Source organism: Nycticebus coucang, chromosome 18 (genome assembly GCF_027406575.1).
Source record: "Nycticebus coucang isolate mNycCou1 chromosome 18, mNycCou1.pri, whole genome shotgun sequence".
Taxonomy (NCBI): Eukaryota; Metazoa; Chordata; class Mammalia; order Primates; family Lorisidae; genus Nycticebus; species Nycticebus coucang.
This window is the reverse complement of record NC_069797.1, coordinates 40,758,570-40,780,532: the sequence shown is the minus strand read 5'-3', so window position 1 is coordinate 40,780,532 and position 21,963 is coordinate 40,758,570. Positions and strand designations below refer to the sequence as shown.

Genomic DNA, 21,963 nt, shown 5'->3' with positions numbered 1-21,963 from the left:
GAATACAGCCCGGTCCGCCAAACAACAATGGCTGCAACGAAAAAATAGCCGGGCGTTGTGGCAGGCGCCTGTAGTCCCAGCTATTTGGGAGGCGGAGGCAGGAGAATTGCTTGAGCCCAGGAGTTGGAGGTTGCTGTGAGCTGTGATGCCACAGCACTCTACCCAGAGCTTGAGGCTCTGTCTCAAAAAAAAAAAAAAAATCCAAAATCCAAACACCACTTTTCCCAAACACTTTGGATAAAGGATGCTCAACATGTACATACCATTAAAATAAACCAACAACAAAAATCCAGCAACACAAGGAATAGGTCACTGATTTATTAGATGAACATATACCCATATAGTCAATGAAAACTGTATGATATAAAATAATTTAAGAAATGTTGGGAATTAGCAGCACCATCCGTTATTGAAATAGCAAGAAAAACGTCACATATTTTAAGCAAATACTAGAAGGGGGTAAACTACTATAAGACCTAATAATGCCATTAGGCTAGGATGATTAAGAAGGGCATTATTTTAGGCAAACATACCTCCTTCTACGCCAAAGATTCAGTGAGTACACCTGGTGATTAATGTTTTAGAAAATGCTACTGAAGAGATACTGCATAGTACTTTAATTGGGACAAGACTAACATCCAGCTACTTTAGCATGGCTCAATACTTCTATGAAAAAATTTAGTTCTGAATTATGAAATTAGAAATAAAAAATAATTTTTAAAAGACACTTGTAATCTCTAAGAAACATTAAGTGAAACACGGTCACTATGAAAATACATCACTTTCCCAGTCAGCTTAATAATAATTTACTTTAAAAAGTTGTGTAGTTTTCATCACAAGTGGCTTATACAAACTTTTTAATAAGCATTTTTTAAAGTTTTAAGCACTTTTCTAAAATCTAATAGATTCTTTTGATTTTTTTTTTAAAACATTTAGCCCTGTCATCACAATTACTATGTATAAGAGACTGAGTTTGTGTCAAGGATATAAATTTACACAAATTTTACAGCAACTTATACCCTAACATCTACAAAATTCACATTTATAATACAAGGAAATACAAGGCTAGGATAAAACTGCTGAATTCCAGAAAGTCAAACTGTACACGCTTTTAATTTTGTCCCCTTAAAAAAAGTTCAACTTCGGCACCAAATTTAAAAAGCCCTCTTACATCCTAAGTTTGGGGAAAAAATCATGTCCCAGATGTATTTCAGCAAACACAAACAGTTTTCCTGTGCTGATGTAGTAAAGGATTTCCAATTCTCTTCTGGCCTCTAAGTCTGCGTCGCATGGTAAGTTTAACAGAGTTCTTTCGCTGAGAAGTTGGGGGGAGGTTTGCAGGCTGAGCACCATTACTTCGATTTAAACCATTTCGTCTATGCTTTTTCATAAGGGGGCCAGAGTTGGATTCTTCTAATGTCCTTTTAAAGTTTGCTGGAGGTGTTCTTTCAATTTCTTGGGCTTTCATTTGACCAGGAGTTGACATCTTAAAATTTTTTTGGTCCATGATGGTGTTTGTTGAATTGGTAGGAACAAGGCCAACAGACAGGCTATTATTCAAAGAATCATGTATCCTTAAAGTCAGAGCTTTAGCGCAATTTTCTTCAAGAGGCTGTGCATCTTTTGAGGGTAGGACTACAGCTTGGACACTCCCTCGAGATATCTCAGCTGGTACCTCTAAAAAATTTTCTGAGAAAGCATTACTACGAACTAGAGCAGGTATATGGTCTTTAGAGTTCAGCCTTGGCCATGGATCCTCCTCAAGTAACTGAAAGAAGAAGATAAAACAAATAAGAAATAATTTATCAAAGAACTCGACAAGTTCATGACATCTGATATTAGACTCTTTATGAAACTAATGTTTTTGCCAAAACATGGAATGCATTTACTCGTTCATTCACTATATTTACTGAACTACATGCAAGGTTTTATGGGCTAAACCTGGATGAGAGGCAGCAATTTAAAGGTAACAGTGACAATGAACTTTGTGCAACAGAGGAAATAATCTGTCGTGGTGGTTAAAATTCATGTCATCATAAATATTTTCTTTCTTTTTTTTTTTTTTGTGTGGTTTTTGGCCAGGGCTAGGTTTGAACCTGCCACCTCTGGCATATGGGACCAGCACCCTACTCCTTGAGCCACAGGCGCTGCCCCATCATAAATATTTTCTGTAAACTGGCAGATAACAAAAAATGAGATATTTTAAAAATAACCTTCCAGCCTGGGCAGCAGAGTGAGACTTTGTTGCTTAAAAAAGAAAGAAAGAAAGAAATGAAAATGCTTGCCAGGTGCAGTGACTCACACCTGCAATCCTAGCACTCTTGGGAGGCCACAGTGGGAGGACTGCTTGTGCTTAGGAATTAGAGACCAGCTGGAGCAAAAGTAAGACCTCATCTCTACTAAAAATAGAAAAAATTGGGCGGCGCCTGTGGCTCAGTTGGTAAGGCGCCGGCCCCATATACCGAGGGTGGCGGGTTCAAACCCGGCCCCAGCTTAATGCAACCAAAAAATAGCTGGGTGTTGTGGCGGGCGCCTGTAGTCCCAGCTACTCGGGAGGCTGAGGCAAGAGAATCGCTTAAGCCCAGGAGTTGGAGGTTGCTGTGAGCTGTGTGATGCCACAGCACTCTACCGAGGGCTATAAAGTGAGACTCTGTCTCAAAAAAAAAAAAAAAGAAAAAATTAGCCACGCATTATGGTGTGTGCCTATAGTCCCAGCTACTTGGGAGGCTGAGGCAGGAGGATCACTTGAACCCAGGAATTTGAGGTTGCTGTGAGCTATGACTCCATGGTACTTTTAGCCTGGGGAAACAAAGTGAGACTGTCTCAAATTAAAAAGAAAAAAGTGCTGCATAAAAATACTCATCCCATGGGAGGAGGGGGGGGACCCTCCTTATCTGATATTGAGGGGGGGACCTCACCTCATGTGCATGATGTAATGGTACATTTCAAAACTATTAAGAAAAGAGTATAATTGTGATGGATGTGTTACTTAGTTCAATGTAAGCATTTCACATTGTATATCAAATCAGTACACTGAACCCCATAAATGCATCAGTGTACACAGTTATGAATTAATAAAAAATAAATAAATAGGGCGGCACCTGTAGCTCAGTGACTAGGGCACTGGACCCATATATCGAGGGTGGCAGGTTAGAACCCAGCCCTGGCCAAACTGCAACAAAAAAAATAGCCAGGCATTCTGGCGGGGGCCTGTAGTCCCAGCTACTCGGGAGGCTGAGGCCTAAGCCCAAGAGCTGGAGGTTACTATGAGCTGGGATGCCACAGCACTCTACCAAGGGCGACAAAATAAAACTGTCTCTAAAAATAAAAAATGAAAAAATAAAAATAATTAAAAAAAAACCATCTCATAATGGGCCAGCTCCCTACATTGACCACCTCCTTAAACTGACCTAATTTTCATCGACTGGGTGTGTATCTAGTACATATCCAGTATGTACATATCCATACGTGTACACCACATGTATGTATCAGTACAGTAGGCCTACTTCACGAAGTTAACCACCTCCTATACTCTTTCTTTTTGGAGCCATTGGTCCATTTGTTATATACTACACGCTTTAGCGAAAGGCTGATTATTCTTGCCTGTTTCAACACTGACTAGATGTTAGGAAGCACTTTAAATTAAGGTACTAGTGTTGAGATAGGATAGCAGAAGAGTCTCTGTTCTAGATTATTTTCATATATCTTTTAATAATATCAACAATGGGCTGGGCTCAGTGGTTCATGCCTGTAATCCTAGCACTCTGGGAGGCCAAGGTAGGTAGACTGCTTGAGCTCAGGAGTTCTGAGCAAGGGGGAGATCTCCTCTCTAAAACTTGCTAGTTGTTGTGGCTAGCACCTGTAATCCTAATCCCAGTTACTTGGGAGACTGAAGCAAGAGAATCACTTGAGCCCAAGAGGTTGAAGTTGCTGTGAGCTATGATACCACCGCACTCTACCGAGGGTGACAAAGTGAGACGCTGTCTTGAAAAAATAATAATTATATCAACAATGATAGGTGTGAGTTTATCCCCATCCATTAGGTTGTTTTAAAGTTGAACTGGTTCAGCATTTGAATGTTAGCATTAGGTCGATTTAAATGTTTAACTGTGATCAGCATGTTCTGGCTGATCAACAAAAAATAATATAGGCAATAAATAATTCCTAACAAAGAATTCATGCTGCTCTAATACAGGAGAAAGGTGTGCAACAGGGCCAGGTAGAAATAAATTCTGCAGCATGAGGATTCCTACTGCCAAATAATCACATGTAACTACTCTGAGGCACAAGAAAAAAGATACCACATCAAGCTATCTCCTGAAATAGAACTTACTTCCTTACTCTGGGTAACAGGTTAGATGAAATTCTTTTATAAAACAAGAACAATGGGACAACTTCAGAGTTAAAGCAATTTATTATAATTTCTGTTCTGCTGTGTCTTTTTAAACTTGCAGATTATTATTCTGACACTACAGGTGTACCACCAGCTTCTCATCCCCCACTTCCTCCTTGAACCTTTCCTGTTCCTTTTCTTTTTATTACCATTCTGTGGGAATACACTGCATCTGTTAGCACAGGCAACTGCTTAGACTTCTTAAGACTCATCCCAGATTAACCTATATTGCTAAACCTTGCATGTTCACAAAACATTTATCTGATATTAAGAGATTATCCCCTAAAATACATACTTTAAAAAAGTTCACTGCTTCAGAGATCAACTTTCTCCTTCCATCTATCCTGTAATCCAATATCAAACAACTAATTACAAATTGTGTCTACAAAACAGCTGAAACTAAGTTTTAATTTTCTGAAACTCTTCTCTTCCCCTATTCCTACTTCTTATAGGAATTGTCAAACACAGCTAGATTTAGTTTTTCCCTAAAGAAAGAATGGAGAGAAAAATGTGGGCCACAATAATCTATCACTTAAACAAAGGTATTTCCACAACCTCCACTCCCAAGACACAGAAGAATTTACATTAGAATGCATGTGGAAGTAGATATGTTTACAGAAAGATAAACCTAGTTTCAAAAACCTAATCTAAATATAGGTCTCTAAAAACTATTCCAAGTTAACCAAATTGTTGTTACAATTACTTAGCTGTTACTAAAGGTGGGATAACTTATCCAGGATGAAAGGAGGTTAAAGGGGCCACAGGAAGGTGGGAGGAAATTATGGCCTTTTGGCCAAGAAAGTTGGAAAGGGCCCTGAAGGAAGGCCAGGAATGTTGAGTGGATGTGACCTACTTAACCAAGGATGTGTTCCTGCAAAATATAACTTTTACTCTGTGACCCATATCCTCTAGCCCATGAATGATCCCCCCATAAAACAGAGAAAATAATCTCCCCCGAAAAACAAAGGATCCCTTACCACAAACATCATGAGACTAACAGACACCACACCATCACTGCTAAAATAAGTTAATAATTAATGATACAGAGTAAAGAAAATTGGATTTATCTGACAATTGAGGTAATCTACAACCAATAAAACCAGACAGCACACCGAAGGCCTAAGGGGAACCAATGGGAATTCTTATAGATAACTGTAGAGGGAATTGGGGTGACAGTACTTGTACTAGAATATTGCTTTTGTCTGGGGTCTCGTCACCCTCTTGAGGGGAATCTTCTTCCACTCTCTTGGAAAAGCCTATGCTTATCTCTGCTTTACTTTAAATAAAAACTGTACTTCTTTTTCTGCTATACTGGAGTCCCAGCTGCCTTATTTTCCACTCCTTCAGTTTCTTGCTCTTTTTTTTTTTTTTTTTTTTTTTGTAGAGGCAGAGTCTCACTTTATGGCCCTCAGTAGAGTGCAGTGGCCTCACCCAGCTCACAGCAACCTCCAACTCCTGGGCTCAAGCGATTCTCTTGCCTCAGCCTCCCGAGTAGCTGGGACTACAGGCGCCCGCCACAACGCCCAGCTATTTTTTGGTTGCAGTTTTGGCCGGGGCCGGGTTTGAACCCGCCACCCTCGGTATATGGGGCCGGCACCTTACCGACTGAGCCACAGGCGCCGCCCAGTTTCTTGCTCTCTTTGACCCAGCCAAACTTGCTAGTTCTGCCAGGTGAACCAAACCAGGCCCACTGAACAGCTCAGAGGTACTCTCACCTCTAGCAATAATAAAATAAATCAAAGATACTTCTGAGTTCTTACTTTTAAATCAATTAAGGTAAACAAACAATTTCTTGGGCAGAAATTGCCTTTGTTACTTGTTAGATCAAAATAACAATACTACCCTGTTTCCCCGAAAATAAGACCTACTTACAAGAAAGATAAGATGTCCCCTGAAAATAAGACCTAGCACATCTTTGGGGGCACACCTTAAAATAAGACACTGTCTTATTTTCAATTTTCGGGGAAACAGGGTATTGCCAACCATACTAATTGTGCAGAATTGATCTAAATATTCCCCCATATTGACGTAGGGCCAATTGGTTAACAAATAACCATGCCTACATATAAGTTAGTGCATGCATAAGTCTCCTTATCTTTACTTTGGTATTATTACTGGGTCAATATTTCTTAGAATCTGAGTAATAATTTTAAAAACATATTTTGTGTATAGTTTTACTAATGCCAATCAGCAGAGCACAATAATTTTTTTTTTTTTGAGACAGAGCCTCAAGCTATTGCCCTGGGTAGAGTGCCGTGGCGTCATAGCTCATAGCAACCTCAAACTCCTGGGCTCAAGCGAGTCTCCTGTCTCTGCCTCCCAAGTAGCTGGGACTACAGGCGCCCGCCACAATGCCCAGCTATTTTTTGGTTCTAGCCATCATTGTTGTTTGGTGGGCCTGGGCCGGATTCGAACCCACCAGCTCAGGTGTATGTGGCTGGCACCTTAGCCGCTTGAGCCACAGGCGCCAAGCCAGAGTACAATAATTTTTATTTGAAGTCAACATTACAAATATTTACTCCTCTCACAATATCTGCTTGCCGCCTCACAATGACCTCCACCCTAATTTCTCTTTCTCTATTCTGGCTAAAGATCACTTATCAGGGAACATATTTAGAAATAGGCAAATATATAAACATAAGGTCCTTCACAGCTTTTTTTTTTTAGACAGAGTCTTACTTTGTTACCCTCAGTAGAGTACCATGGCGTCATAGCTCACAGTGACCTCCAACTCTTGGGCTCAAGTGATTCTCTTGCCTTTTCAAAAAAGGGAAAACTCTGGCAAGAAATTCCTTTATGATAGTATAAAATAATTTGTTAATTTCTAGATGAAAAGTGGTATTTTTTTGCCATAAATATGTAAAGTAAAAGAAAACAAAGCAGTAGTAATAGATTTTTTTTTGGAGACAGAGTCTCACTGTGTTGCCCTTAGTAGAGTGCCGTGATGTCACAGTTTGCAGCAACCTCAAACTCTTGGGCTCATGTGATTCTCTTGTTTCAGCCTCTTGTGTAGCTTGGACTACAAGCACCCGCCATAACACCAGCCATTTTTTTGAGATGGGTCTCTCTCTTGCTCAGATTGTTCTTGAACTCATGAGTAATCCACCTGCCTCAGCCTCCTAGAGTGCTACAATTATAGGCCTGAGCCACCGCGTTTAGCCATTAAAAATACATTTTTAAGTACTGACTACTAGATCACAACACCCCAAATTAAAGGTCTTTGACACTTTAAAATAATGCCTTAGCTTAAACCTATAATCCTAGCACTCAGAGTCTGAATGCGGGAGGATCCCTTGAACCCAGGTGTTCCAGACCATCCTGAACAAGAATGAGACCCTAACTCTAACAAAAACAGAAAAACATCAGCCAAGTGTAGTGGGGGGTGCCTGTAGTCCCAGCTACTCACAAGACTGAGACAAGAGGATTGCTGAGTCCAGGAGTCTGAGGTTACAGAAAGCTATGATGATGACACTGTGCTCTATCTAGCTAGGGATGACAGAGCAACACTCTGTCTGAAAATAAATAAATAAATAGTTAAGAAATTAAAATAAGGCCAGGTATGGTGTCTCATGCCTATAATCCTAGCACTCTGGGAGGCCAAGGTGGGGGTGGATTGCCTGAGCTCACAGGTTCAAGACCAGCCTGAGCAAGAGCAAGACCTCCATCTCTAAAAAATAGCTGGGCATTGTGGCAGGCACCTCTAGTCCCAGCTACTCAGGAGGCTGAAAAGCAAGAGAATCACTTGAGCCCAAGAGTTGAGGTTGCTGTTAGCTATGATGCTACCAAGGGTGACAACGTGAGACTCTGTCTCGAGAAAAAAAAAAAAAAGAAAAGAAAAAAATTAGATTAAAAACAACTGAGTTCTTTCCATCAGCTGATGAGTGAATAAATAAAATATGGTATATTCATACACTGGAATATCACCCAACAATAAAAAGAAATAAACAACTCACACGTACAACGAAATAAATGAACTATGAAAACATCATGTGAAAGGAAGTCAGACATATAAGAGCATGTATTGATGCCATCATAGGAAATTTATAAGGCAAAACTACAGAGACAGAAAACAGATCAATGGTGGCCTCAGGGATGGGAGCAGTGATTGACTACATATGGAAAGGAAGGAACTTTGGGGGTGACAGAAGTATTCTAAAATGGATTGTGGTAAAGGTTACACAGCTGTATAATTTTATCAGAGGTTATTGAACTGTATACTTAAAATGAATGAATTTTATAATATGTAAATTATACCTCAATAAAACTGCTTTTTAAAGAAAAATAAATAAAAAGCCAGGTATGTAAAAAAAATAATAAAAAAATAAAAACAACTGAGTTCTTAGTAAATCAAGAAAAAAAAATTTGGAATCCATTTGAAATTTGTTTATTTCACACCATATCTTAAACTCGTTCAATTATTAACATGGATCAGAAATAGGAATATTTCTTATTCACATTAATAGAAAACTAGTTCTGGCTCAGCACCTGTAGCTCAGTGGTTAGGGCGCCAGCCACATACACTGGGGCTGGCAGGTTCAAACCTGGCCCAGGCCTGATAAAAACAACAACAACAACTACAATTTAAAAAAAATAGCCGAGTCTTGTGGCAGGTACCTGTTGTGGCAGGTGCCTGTAGTCCCAGCTACTAAGGAGGCTGAGGCAAGAAAATCACTTAAGCCCAAGAGTTTGAGGTTGCTACGAGCTGTGACTCCATGGTACTCTACAGAGGGTGACATAGTGAGACTCTGTCTCAAAAAAAAGAAAAAAAAAAAAAAAGAAAGAAAGAAAACTAGTTCTAAGGTTTGATACCTTCTTCAGCTCAATCTTGATTCTCTATAACCTTATTCAGACTGTTTAATCTCTCAGGCTTATTACTGATAAAATGAAATAACATTAGTACTATATCTGGGTGAAGTATAAATAAAATATATAAATGCATTACAAACTTATAAATGCTTTACAAAGATTCATAGTATTAATGGGGGACCACTAAACTCCAAACATTAATATTCTTCAGGGGCCACAATCATCTTTCTGCTGTACACATGGCTGGCATCAGATTAGTACTGATTATGAAGATGGCTCTCTGATAATAAGTTATATAACAAGGATTCATCACTTTCTTGAACCTACCTCAAATCCAAAATACTATTACATAGAAATCTAAAAACTGTTTTCATATGACACTACCCAAAGAAATTCTATTAAAACAACTTTAAAACTAAAATTACCTACCTTGACTGGTGGTGTAGAACATGGAGAAGGAGTCATCACACAGGTTTCTTGACTATTGTAGGAAGGGCTTTCAGTCAGGTTCAGATAGAACTCATCTTCATTGGTGAAGTTTCCCTGACCGTCCACTTCTGGAGAGATGCAGATTACTATGGCACTTGTGTTATCTGCTCGGAGCATACGCTGCCTCCAGCGGCCTAGTGCTCGATTCACAAGCATTTTGGCACAAGATTGTCCATGCTCACCCTGTATTTAAAAGGACAAGGAAAAGGAAGGTGAAAACTCATATTTAGCTGCCACTACATCTGTATCAAATAATAAATAAATAAAGCTCCTGAATTTTTAAACATTATCCAGTCTCCCTAACTATGTTAAAACAGTACTTTTCTAAATTAAAAATATTAACAATAGGCTTGGCGCCTGTGGCTCTAGATGGTGTATGTGGCTGTAGCTAAGACACCAGCCACATACACCTGAGCTAGCAGGTTTGAATCCAGCCCGGAGCCGCCAAACAACAATGCCGGCTGCAACCCAAAAATAGCTGGGCGTTGTGGCGGGTGCCTGTAGTCCCAGCTACTTGGGAGGCGGAAGCAGGAGAATCGCTTGAGCCCAGGGGTTGGAGGTTGCTGTAAGCTGTGATGTCATGGCACTCAACCCAGGGTGACAGCTAGAGGCTCTGTTTCAAAAAAAATTAACAATAGAACAAAGCTTTATTATGGGCAGTGCTTAAGAACTAGGGTGCCGGCCCAAATACAGGGGGTGGTGAGCTAACAATAGAACAAAGCTTTATTATGGGCAGCACCTGTGGCTTAAGAAGTAGGGTGCCGGCCCCATATACCAGGAGTCAAAACAAAAACAACAACAACAACAAAAATACCACAAAGCTTTATCCTATGGTTCAATTTCACTATTCATCTATTTTTATCTTTTTATTAAGAAACTGATGGCTCAGCACCCATAGCACAGTGGTTATGTCGTCGCCGGCCACATACACCAAGGCTAGTGGGTTTGAACCCACACAAGCCTGCTAAACAACAACAACAAAAATAGCCAGGCATTGTGGTGGGCATCTGTAGTCCCAGCTACTTGGGAGGCTGAGGCAGGAGAATCGCTTAAGCCCAAGAGTTGGAGGTTGCTGTGAGCTGTGATGCCACAGCACTCTACGGAGGGCAACATAATGAGACTCTGTCTCAAAAAAATAAAAAAAAAGAAAGAAAGAAAGGCAAAAAGAAACTCAGTCTCTCAGTCATCACTGTAACTTTAGGAAAAAGTTACTTTAAAAGGGAAGAAAATATCAAGTTAGTATAGGTAAACAAAACTCACTAATAGAATCTAATGTTCTTTTTATAATTTTTTACACTTTTACTGTCTTACCAGAGCAATTAGATTGTTTCTTTATGTGGAACATCCTGAGCCTTGGCTTAAGGAAGCATCACTTTAATGTGCCACAAAACAAAGAAAAAACAGTTGATTGAACTAAGATACACCATTGAGGAAAAGCACTACAATTTCAGAGACGTAAAAAGATGAAAAAAATGCACCTTAGAATTCATGAAAAACATCATTAATCTCTAATTCATGAATCTATCACATGCCCAAGGGTTTGAGGACTCACCAAAGGACTTTTTCAGTGTGCCTTTGTTTCCCTTCCCACCAAAGCTTCATGAAAAAAAGAAATCTAGTAAGACACGTCTACTACCTTACCTGCCTTTTTCCCTCAGCTCCCTGAATCTTGCTGACTTGGGTCCCCCTAACATTGTGTCCTCTTTTACCATACAGTCTTCTTCAGTTATCTCATATATTGCCACAGATTTATCAAACTCTTGTTAACTCTTGAATTAGTATTTCTACCCTTTACTAGGTATCTACCCAAAAGAAAAATAAATCGTTTTACCATAACAACATCTGCACTGGAATGTTTATAGCAGCTCAATTCACAATCGCAAAGATGTAGAAACAACCCAAGTGCCCATCAACACATGAATGGATTAATAAAGTGTGGTACATGTACTCTTGAGCCCAAGAGTTTAAGGTTGCTGTGAGTCATGATGCCACCGTACTCTACCAAGGACTACAAAGTAAGGATCTGTCTCCAAAAAAAAAAAAAAAAAGAAGGGGAGAGGGAGGAGGAGGTTTAGTAAGTTCCCACCTAATGGGTATAATGCACAGATATATGGCATACTTCCTGAGTGAAGGACATGATTACAACTCAGACTTTACCTTACAAGCCAACAATGTAACTTAATCATATATGCCCTCATAGTAATCCAAACTAAGAAAAAAAAAAGAATCGCTAAAATTAAAGAAATAATTAAATACAATTTTTTAGCACACAAAGCTTGAGGATGGCCACCTAAAAGAGACCAACTCAAACAAAGAGTCGGCATTCCAAAGTGGAGAAACTAAAGTTATTTACATAGGCAGAGACAGAGAAATTTTAGCAGGATTACATTTTCCACATGAGACCAGTGCATACATTACAATGATTTGATGGATTATAGTGGTGATTTTCAACTTGTGTGCCAGAGCACACAGATATGCCATGAAAGGATCTTAGGTGTGCTGTGAAAATTTTTAGAGATCATTAATTAAATTATTTTCAAAAGAAGTTCAAAGCACAGTAAGTATATTCCTTTTTTTGAACAACATAATTTCAGTGTGCCACAGAAATTTAACTATAGGTTCAAGTATGCTGTGAGATAAAAAAGGTTGAAAACACTGAGTTATATATAGATTGATGAATTCCAAAGAACATTACTTTATTAAACCACAAGGATGGGTAGTAATCTAAAGGGTGTTATCTCTGGTGCTAATTGCTCCGCTGAATTACTTACAGGAAGGAAGAAAAAGGCAGAATTTGCAACTGACTGCTGCATGACTCAGGCTACACACTCACACTCCTCTCAAGGCTCAGAATAATTTGAAGTTTTAGCAGCTTTAAGACTGAATTAATTTCACAGAATAAAATGTGTAATGATGGGTATCATAGTGATACACAGAATAGTTTCATTTTCCCAAAAATCCTCCGTGCACCTCTTTATCCCCCTTCTACACCCTGGCAACCACTAATCCTTTTGCTGTCTCCAGGACAGTTTTGTGTTTTTCAGAATGGCATGCAGTTGAAACCACATAGTATGCAGGCTTCGTAGTCTGGTTTCTTCCAACTAGTAATATGCATTTAATATTCTTCCATGTCTCTTCAAACTTCATAGGTCAGTTCTTTTTAGTGCTGAATAATATTCCATTGTCTAGATTTATCACGGTCCTTTTATTCATTCACCCACTGAGGAACTCTTGGTTGCATGCAAGTTTTTTTTTTTTTTCTTTTTTTTTGAGACAGAGTCTCACTATGTCACCCTGGGTAGAATGCTGTGGCGTCACAGCTCACAGCAACCTCAAGCTCTTGGGCTTAAGCAATTCGCTTGACTCAGCCTTCCAAGTAGTTGGGACTAGAGGCGCCCGCCACAATGCCCGGCTATTTTTTGGTTGGAGTTGTCATTGTTGTTTGACAGGGCCAGGCTGGATTTGAACCCTCCAGCTTTGGTGTATGTGGCTGGCACCCTAGCTGCTGAGCTATAGGCGCCAAGCCTGCCTCTAAGTTTTGACAATTATAAATAAAGTCACCATAAACATCCAAAAAAATTTAGTTACTTTCCGGCTTCCCTCTCAAATATTTAAGAGATGGATTTCATCATGTTGCCCAAGCTGGAGTGCAGTGGCAATTCACAGGTGCAATCAGAACACACTACAGCCTCAAACTCCTAGGCTAAAGTGATCTTCCCACCTCAGTCTCCCAAGTAGTTGTGACTATAGACACACGCCACCATACCTGATTCTCTCAAATATACATATATATTATTTGAGTCTCACTCTGTCACCCTGAGTACAGTGCCATGGCATTCGCATGGCTCGCAGCAACGTTCAGTTTCTTGGGCTCAGCCTCCCAAGTAGCTGGGACTACAGGCGCCAACCATGATGCCCAGCTAGTTTTTCTATTTTTAGTAGAGACAGGATCTCACTCTTGCTCAGGCTGGGATCGAACTCCTGAGTTCAAGGAATCTATCCACCTCAGCCTCCCAGAGTGCTAGGATTACAGGCATGAGCCACTGTGCCCAGCCTTCACAATTAAATCAAGGGCCATTCATACTGAAGTGAGTAGTTGCATGTTTTATTTTCTAGTTTCACTTATTTATTTCCTATCTCATTACTCTAATGATTAGGAGCTGCAAAGGCAATGTTTTACCTACTAGTAAATCCAGGCAACTGCAAAAAATCTACCCAAGCTGAACATCCTTCCTTAGTTCATGTTCAAGACCCATGACAAAAATACCAAAACGATGGTTAGAAAACATTATCAATTTATTGAATCACTTCTCACCATCAGGGATTTTTTCTCCTCTTGGTCCTGACACATTGAGACGGCATCTTGAGGCGGAATCATATTCCAAAGTCCATCACTCCCTACGATAATATACTTGTGCTTCTGGGGGTCAAGAGTGTGGACACTTGTGTCTGGTTCAGGAGACACCACAAATTCACCACTGAAGAAATCATAGCTCCACAAATCACCTGGGGTAAGAGAGCAGAAGAAGCAAGAAATGTTATTTGGAAGCTGAGAGTAAAGTACATCAACAGAATAATGAAGAAATCTACACAATTCAACTCAATTGATGCAAAAACCATTTGGTAATATTCAAAATCCATTCATGATAAAAAATTTTATTCCTGGGCAGTACCCGTGGCTCAGTGGGTAGGATGCCGGCCCCAAATACCGAGGGTGGTGGGTTCAAACCCGACCCCAGCCAAACTGCAAAAAAAAAAAATAGCTGGGCATTGTGGCCTGTAGTCCCAGCTACTCGGGAGGCTAAGGCAAGAGAATCTCCTAAGCTCCAGGAGTTGGAAGTTGCTGTGAGCTGTGTGATGCCATGGCACTCTATTGAGGGCAATAAAGTCTACAAAAAAAAAAAAAATTATTCCTAGCACACTAGGGGGAAAATTAGTCCCTTAATTAGTCTGATAAAGAATATCCATCATCATTCCATAAGAAACATCTTAAAGGTAAAGTGTTAAAAATATTCCCTTTAAAATGAAGGAATAAGAAAACTATGCCTTATATCATCACATCTCTTCCCATATTACCTTGGTCCTTCCCAGCAAGAACCAAGATATAAAAATAAATAAGACAGATGAGTTGAAAAAGAAAAAATAGTGGGCGCTGCCTGTGGCTCAGTGGGTAGGGCACCAGCGGGTTCAAACCCGGCCCCAGCCAAACTGCAACAAAAAAATAGCCAGGGGCGGCGCCTGTGGCTCAAGGAGTAGGGCGCCGGTCCCATATGCCGGAGGTGGCGGGTTCAAACCCAGCCCCGGCCAAAAAAAAAAAAAAAAAAATAGCCAGAGCATTGTGGCAGGTGCCTGTAGTCCCAGCTACTCGGGAGACTGAGGCAAGAGAATCACCTAAGCCCAGGAGTTGGAGGTTGCTGTGAGCTGCGATGCTATGGCACTTTACTGAGCGTGATAAAGTGAGACTCTGTCTCTACAAAAAAAAAAAGAAAGAAAAAGAAAAAATAGGATAGGAAAGTAAAGCCAGGTTGTTAAATACAAACCCAATACATAAGGCAATTATATTTCTATACAACAGCAACAAATAGAAAATACAATTTTTTCAATAATCGCATTTATAACAAGAATACATAATAAAAGGTAAATAAGCTGTTTATGAACAAGAATATAGATTCTAAAACATTAAAAACACTACTAAATCGAATAAATAATACATAATAGAAAGACCAACCAGATTCATAGATAACTTAATATTAGACTTTTTATAAAGGCATTAATTCCTCTCAAAATAATCTACAAAGTCAATGTAATTCCAACTAAAATGCCAACAGGGATTTTTAGAACTTGACAAGCTGATTCTGAAATGTATAGGGAACAGCAAAGGGCTAGGATTAACCAAGATAATTTTGAAGGACAGAATGAGGGAAACTCCCACAATTAGGAGTACCAATGGCAATCTGAAAACCTGTTAACTTCTAGGTCAGTGAAGTACCTACATGAAAACTTACAAAATAAGTGTCAATTGCTTAGAAGAAAATTTCAGAGAAAATGAGCACTTTTATGCTTTTAACCTACCATCTGACCAGTCTTTGGAGAGCAAAAGTTTTCCCCCTTCAGGACGGTACCCCTCAGTGGGTAGGGCACAACCCACATACACCAAGGCTGGCAGTGCAACAAAAAAAATAGCTGGGTATTGTGGAGGGCACCTGTAGTCCCAGCTACTTGGGAGGCTGAGGCAAGAGAATTACTTGAGCCCAAGAGTTTGAGGTTACTGTGAGCTGTGATACCATAGCACTCTACCAAGGGCGACAGCTTGAAACTATCACAAATAAAAAAAAGTTGTCCCCCTTCAGTGAGCCAGAGAAAGGAAGGTTCTTACGTATCATCCTCCATGTTTCAGCTGCACATAAAACAATACCTACATTTCTGCCTACTAGACCTATTAGATATAAACCTCAAAATGTTCAACAGAAAAAACTTATGGTTGACTCAAGCAATCAAAAAGGTCAATACAACTGAAATAGAAGAATAAAAACCAATTTAGAGAACAAGCAATTTGTCTGTAATACATAAGACAACGTAAGCAAAACATTTTTTGCTTGCTCCCAAAAAGTGAGGACAAGGAGACAAAGAAAACACGAATTTCTTTTGTTTGCTTTGGAGTACTCAAGGGAGAAAAGGCCTAAATTAAAAGCAAAAGGTTTTTAGACAAGAGGGTAAAGAGTTTTTGTTCCGTTTCCAGTAGGTCTGACTTTTTGTTAAATAACAAGAGAAAGCTCTTTGTCCTTTCCCTTCCATATTTAGCTCCCCATTAGCTCTCATCAGAAATATGGGCCAATTCAAACACACTTGGGAGTCCAAGGAAAGAATAATTCAAATCAATTACTCCATGCTAAAATAGCAAAATCACCACTAACCAGTCTTTTCAAAGAGGCAATTCAATCTTCAAAAAGGCAAAAAGGACACATGAAACTACTAAAAGTTAATTATAATCAAAGTCAGCTCACAAAGACATGTTTACCTCTCTATACCAGCAAAACAAAGCACCCCTTTGATGAAATAATAAAAATGAACATGGAGGCAGTAAAGATAAATATTAGGGCAGCAATTATAGAGTTCAGAAGTGATGCTCAAAACTTTCAAAAGCAGTTTTCCCTATTATTTGGGCTTATTATTTTTTTTCTTTTTATTGTTTCATTGTTTTTCCTTCTTTTTTGCATTTTATTCTTTATTTGGGGGGTTTTTTAAAAATTTTTATTCTATTATTTGGGCTTTTAAAAAGCTGTTTCCCCTATTATTTGGGCTTTTATTTGAATATGTAATACATTCATATGATACAAAAATCAAAGCATACCAAAGTATACATCATGAAAATTCTTCCTTTCCTATCCCTGTGCTTTCCAGTTCTCCACATAGAAAACAGCTATTAGTCTTATGTAATTATCCTTCCAGAGATGCCTGTGTGTATATAAGCACACATGCACACTGCTTTGATGAAACTATCCTTTCAAGTTTCCAACTCTTTTACTGACAATTCCCAAATCACTAGTTTCCAATATCCAGTTAATATCTTTCTTTCTCACTAAACCTTGATACATTTCTAGAAGAAGAACTCATTTCCTCTAAATTACTGAAACTCTGCATTTTGATTAAGATTGCATTGATCCCGGGTGGCGCCTATGGCTCAGTGAGTAGGGCGCCGGCCCCATATGCCAAGGGTGGCGGGTTCAAACCCAGCCCCGGCCAAACTGCAAAAAAAAAAAAAAAAAAAAAGATTGCATTGATCCTAAAGATCAGTTTGGGGAGAAATGCTGTCTTAATACTTTAACTCCCAATTCAACAATATGGCATAGCTATAGTAGGTTTTCTTTGATTTCTTTCATCAGCATTTTGTAATTTCCCATATACAAATCTTATGCATATTTTGTTATAATTATACCTAAGAATTTCATGTTTTTTTGCTGCAAGTATAAAGGATACTTATTTAAATTTCATTTTGAACCATTCATTTCTAGTACATAAACACATTATAGACTGTGTACATTGAATTTGGATCCTGTGACCTTGCTGAATTCACTTATTAATTCTAGTAGCTTTTTTGCAGATTCTCTGGGATTGTTTTATGCAGACAATGTTGTCATCTGTGGATAGAGATAGTTATTTGCCAAACCATTTCAGATTAGGTTATAGACTCAAAAAAACATTTCTCCTCTAAACAGTAATACTTTAGCATTCATCTCTCTTAAGCCTGAGAATGTTCTTCTACATAACCATACTCAGGAAATTTCATAACTACTATACTGTGTATAATATAAAGTACATATTCAAATCTCCCACAATTGCCTCTCAATAATGTGTTTTTAATTATCTAGGTTTCTTCAAGGATCATTCCTTGCATTTAATTGTAATTCTTAAGTTGTTTCCATCCCTGAACAATTCCCTAGGTTTTTTTCTGCTTTTATCATTCATGGTATTGATGATTGTGAATAGTCCAGGCCAGTTGTTTTGCAGAATGACCATTAATTTACATTTGTCTAGTTGTTCTCATGTTCTTATGCTATACAAAGGTTTGTGCTCAGATTACACTTTTTTGGTGTGTTTTCTGTTTTGTGAGACAGGGTCTCACTCTATTGCCTGAGCTACGGTACAGTAGCATCATCATAGCTCAGTGAAACCTCAAACTCCTGGACTTAAGTGATAGGTTAAACTATTTTTTGGCCATAATGCTGTATCTCAGGAGTTCTGTCCTTTTCAGAGTATCACCTGAGAAGAGTCTGCCCTATTACTGGCAATGCCAAGTTCGGTTATTTGGTGTAAATGCGGTCTACAGGCACTAAAAGGTGCCTTTTTCTGTTTGTAACTCATGAGTAATCTGTAGGGTGACATTTGGGGTCTGTAGGAAATAACTTCTCTTCTGCACCAAAATATGCCATATTTTAGCATCCACTGATGATTTTTTTTTTTTTGAGACAGCGTCTCACTTTGTCACCCCCAGTAGAGTGCAGTGGCGTCACAGCTCACAGCAACCTCAAACTCTTGAGCTTAAGTGATTCTTTTGCCTCAGCCTCCCAAGTAGCTAGAACTACAGGTACCCACGACAGCACCTGGCTATTTTTCAAGACGAGGTCTCACTTTTTGCTCAGGCTGGTCTTGAATGCATGAGCTGAGGCAATATACCCACCTTGGCCTCTGAGAGTGCTAGGATACAGGTGTGAGCCACCACATCCAGCCCCATTGATGATTCTTGTATGCATCAGTTATTTTTATTTATTTATGTATTTATTTATTTTGAGACAGTCTCATTATGTCACCCTTGGTAGAGTGCCATGGCATCACACCTTACAGCAACCTCTAACTCTTGGGCCTAAGCGATTCTCTTACCTCAGCCTCCCAAGTAGCTGGGACTACAGGCACCCTAAACACCCAGCTATTTTTTTACTGCAGTTGTCATTGTTGTTTAGCAGGCACAGGATGGGTTCAAACCCACCTGCCTCGGTATATGTGGCCAGTGCCCTAACCACTAAGCTACAGGCACCAAGCCTACGCATCAGTTATTAAACTTATGACAGAATTAGAACATTCTAACTACATTTGTTAGATGATAGTCTTTGTAAAAAAGAGCTTTCTGACCAGCCTGAGCAAGAGTGAGACCCCGTCTCTACTAAAATGGAAAAATTAGGCTCAGCGCCTGTAAGCGGCTAAGGCACCCGCCACAGCACCTGCCACATACACCAGAGTTGGCAGGTTCGAATCCAGCCTGGGCCTGCCAAACAATAACAACCAAAAAAATAACTGGGCGTTGTGGTGGGTGCCTATAGTCCCAGCTACTTGGGAGGCTGAGGCAAGAGAATCCTTTAAGTCCAGGAGTTGGAGGTTGCTGTGAGCTGTTGATGCCACAACACTCTACCCAAAGCGATAGCTTGAGGCTCTATCTAAACAAACAAAAAAAAATTGGAAAAATTAGCCAGGTGTTGTGGTGGGCACCTGTTGTCCCAACTACAATTTTAAAAAACACAAATCTAATTATGTTTCCCACCCCAACTCTGTAATAGTTTACGGTTAAGATAAAGACACAATTCTTTTTTTTTTGGCCAGGGCTGGGTTTGAACTCACCACCTCCGGCATATGGGACCGGCGCCCTACTCCTTGAGCCACAGGCGCCGCCCAAAGACACAATTCTTTACCACAGGAAGCTGAGGCAGGAGAATCACTTGAACCCAAGAGTTTGAGATTGCTGTGAGCTATGATGCCACAGCTCTCAAAACTCCAGGGCAGCACAGTGAGATTCTGTCTTGAAAACAAAACAAAAAACATGTATGTACATACATATATATATATATATATATATATAACAAAAAGAGCTTTTCATTCCTCTATCTACCTCTTCATGATCTTTTTAGTGTCAGTATGGGCTTATGGATTCTTTTTTTACTCAATATATTTCAGCTTATTCTTGCTATAATTTGTTTTGATGCTCAAGTTGCTTCAATTTGCCAGTAAACGTCTCTAGAATCTGAACTTCTAACACATTCACCAGATGATTCATATTTATAACCAGCTACATGGCTTTATCTATTGCTTTTTGACTTTTTTTTTTTTCTTGAGACAGAGTCTCATTTGTTGCTTTTGGTAGAGTGCCATGGCGTCACAGCTCACAGCAACCTAAACTCTTGGGCATGAGCAATCCTCTTGCCTCAGCTTCCAAGGTAGCTGGGACTACAGGCGCCCACCACAAAACCTGGCTATTTTTCAAGTCCAAGTCTCACTCTGGCTCAAGCTGGTCTTGAACCCGTGAGCTCAGGCAATCCACCCGCCTCGGCCTCCCAAGTGCTAGCAATATAGGGGATGAGCCACCGCGCCCAGCCCAACATGGCTTTATCTAATATCAAATAACTAGTGAGGATCAGAACTGGCTCTTTAAGAATTTTTATTATTGGGCTAGTATTTGTACACCAAAATAGGATTATAAAATATCATTTCTGTAGGTTCTGAAGGGATATGCCTTGAATATTGGCAAACAGAACTTCCCTAGTGTCCCTTTTCCCCTTTTCCTCAATAGAGGGCACCTGAAAGTACTCCAGGAGAGAAGACACCTATCTTCTGGTGCCTATCTTCCCTGCCTGCTCCAGTGGCACACGGCAGCCAGCAGTTCACAAGCTATACTGTAATCCTTACCCCTAGGAAGTTTCAGGACCACTATTCCCACCCCTTGTAATCTCTGATAGCTTCCCAGTAACTTTTCACCCCCTCTAATCCACTCTCAAAACTGCAATTAAAATCATCTTTTTAAAACACATATACTTGTAATTCTAGCACTCTAGAAGGCTGAGGCAGGAGGATCCCTTAAAAGCTTAGGAGTTAAGAGACCAACCTGAGCAAGAAAGACCCTGTCTTTATTAAAAATAGAAGAAATTAGCTAAGTGTAGTGGCGGGCACCTGTAGTCCCAGCTACTTGGGAGGCTGGGGCAGGAGGATCACTTGAGCCCAGGAGTATGAGGTTGTTATGAGCTATGAAGATGCCATGGCACTCTAGCTGGGGCAACAGAGCAAAAAACCAAACCAAAACAAAAACCCTCACAAATATAGAATGGATGGCAGTGATGATCGATGCACTACAGTGTAAATGTACTTAATACCACACTAAACTATATACTTAAAATGGCAAGATGATAAGTTATGAGTATATGGATTTTACTACAATTTAAAGAAAACGCAAACCTAATTATGTTTCCCACCCTAACTCTATAATAATTTACTGTTAAGATAAAGACACAATTCTTTACCACAGTTCATACGATGTAGTATTTTTTCATTTTAGTCTTATCTGTTATTCCCACATCTATGTTCTAGCCTACACTGGCCTTCAGTGTTCCTTACATAACCATGCATCTTCCTATTACCAAGCTTTTCAAAAATGCTGCTTTCTATACATACAACACCTTTCCTTTTTTTTTTTTTTTTTTTGAGACAGAGCCTCAAGCTGTCACCCTGGGTAGAGTGCCGTGGCATCACAGCTCACAGCAACCTCCAACTCCTGGGCTCAAGTGATTCTCCAGCCTCAGTCTCTCAAGTAGCTGGGACTACAGGCACCCACCACAATGCCCGGCTATTTTTTGGTTGCAGCCGTCATTGCTGTTTGGCAGACAGGGACTGGGTTAGAACCCACCAGCTCAGGTGTATGTGGTTGGTGCCTTAGCCACTTAAGCCACGGGTGGCGAGCCACAACACCTTTTCTTCCTCTCTCTTTTCTTTTTTTTTGGTAGAGACAGAGTCTCACT

At 39.7% G+C, this 21,963-nt stretch overlaps 1 protein-coding gene across 1 annotated transcript in view; it reads right to left on the bottom strand.

The window, feature by feature from the left end:
* Window positions 1–290: 290 nt before the first annotated feature.
* PPM1D (protein phosphatase, Mg2+/Mn2+ dependent 1D) overlaps window positions 291–21,963 on the bottom strand; it is a 65,157-nt gene continuing 43,484 nt past the window's right edge. The window contains exons 4-6 of the mRNA XM_053570065.1: window positions 14,004–14,194; window positions 9,629–9,871; window positions 291–1,768 (exon numbers count right to left, since the gene is read on the bottom strand). Of these exons, the coding sequence (XP_053426040.1) occupies window positions 1,211–1,768; window positions 9,629–9,871; window positions 14,004–14,194 (992 nt within the window). The 3' untranslated portion in view covers window positions 291–1,210. The remainder of the gene's footprint in view (window positions 1,769–9,628; window positions 9,872–14,003; window positions 14,195–21,963) is intronic.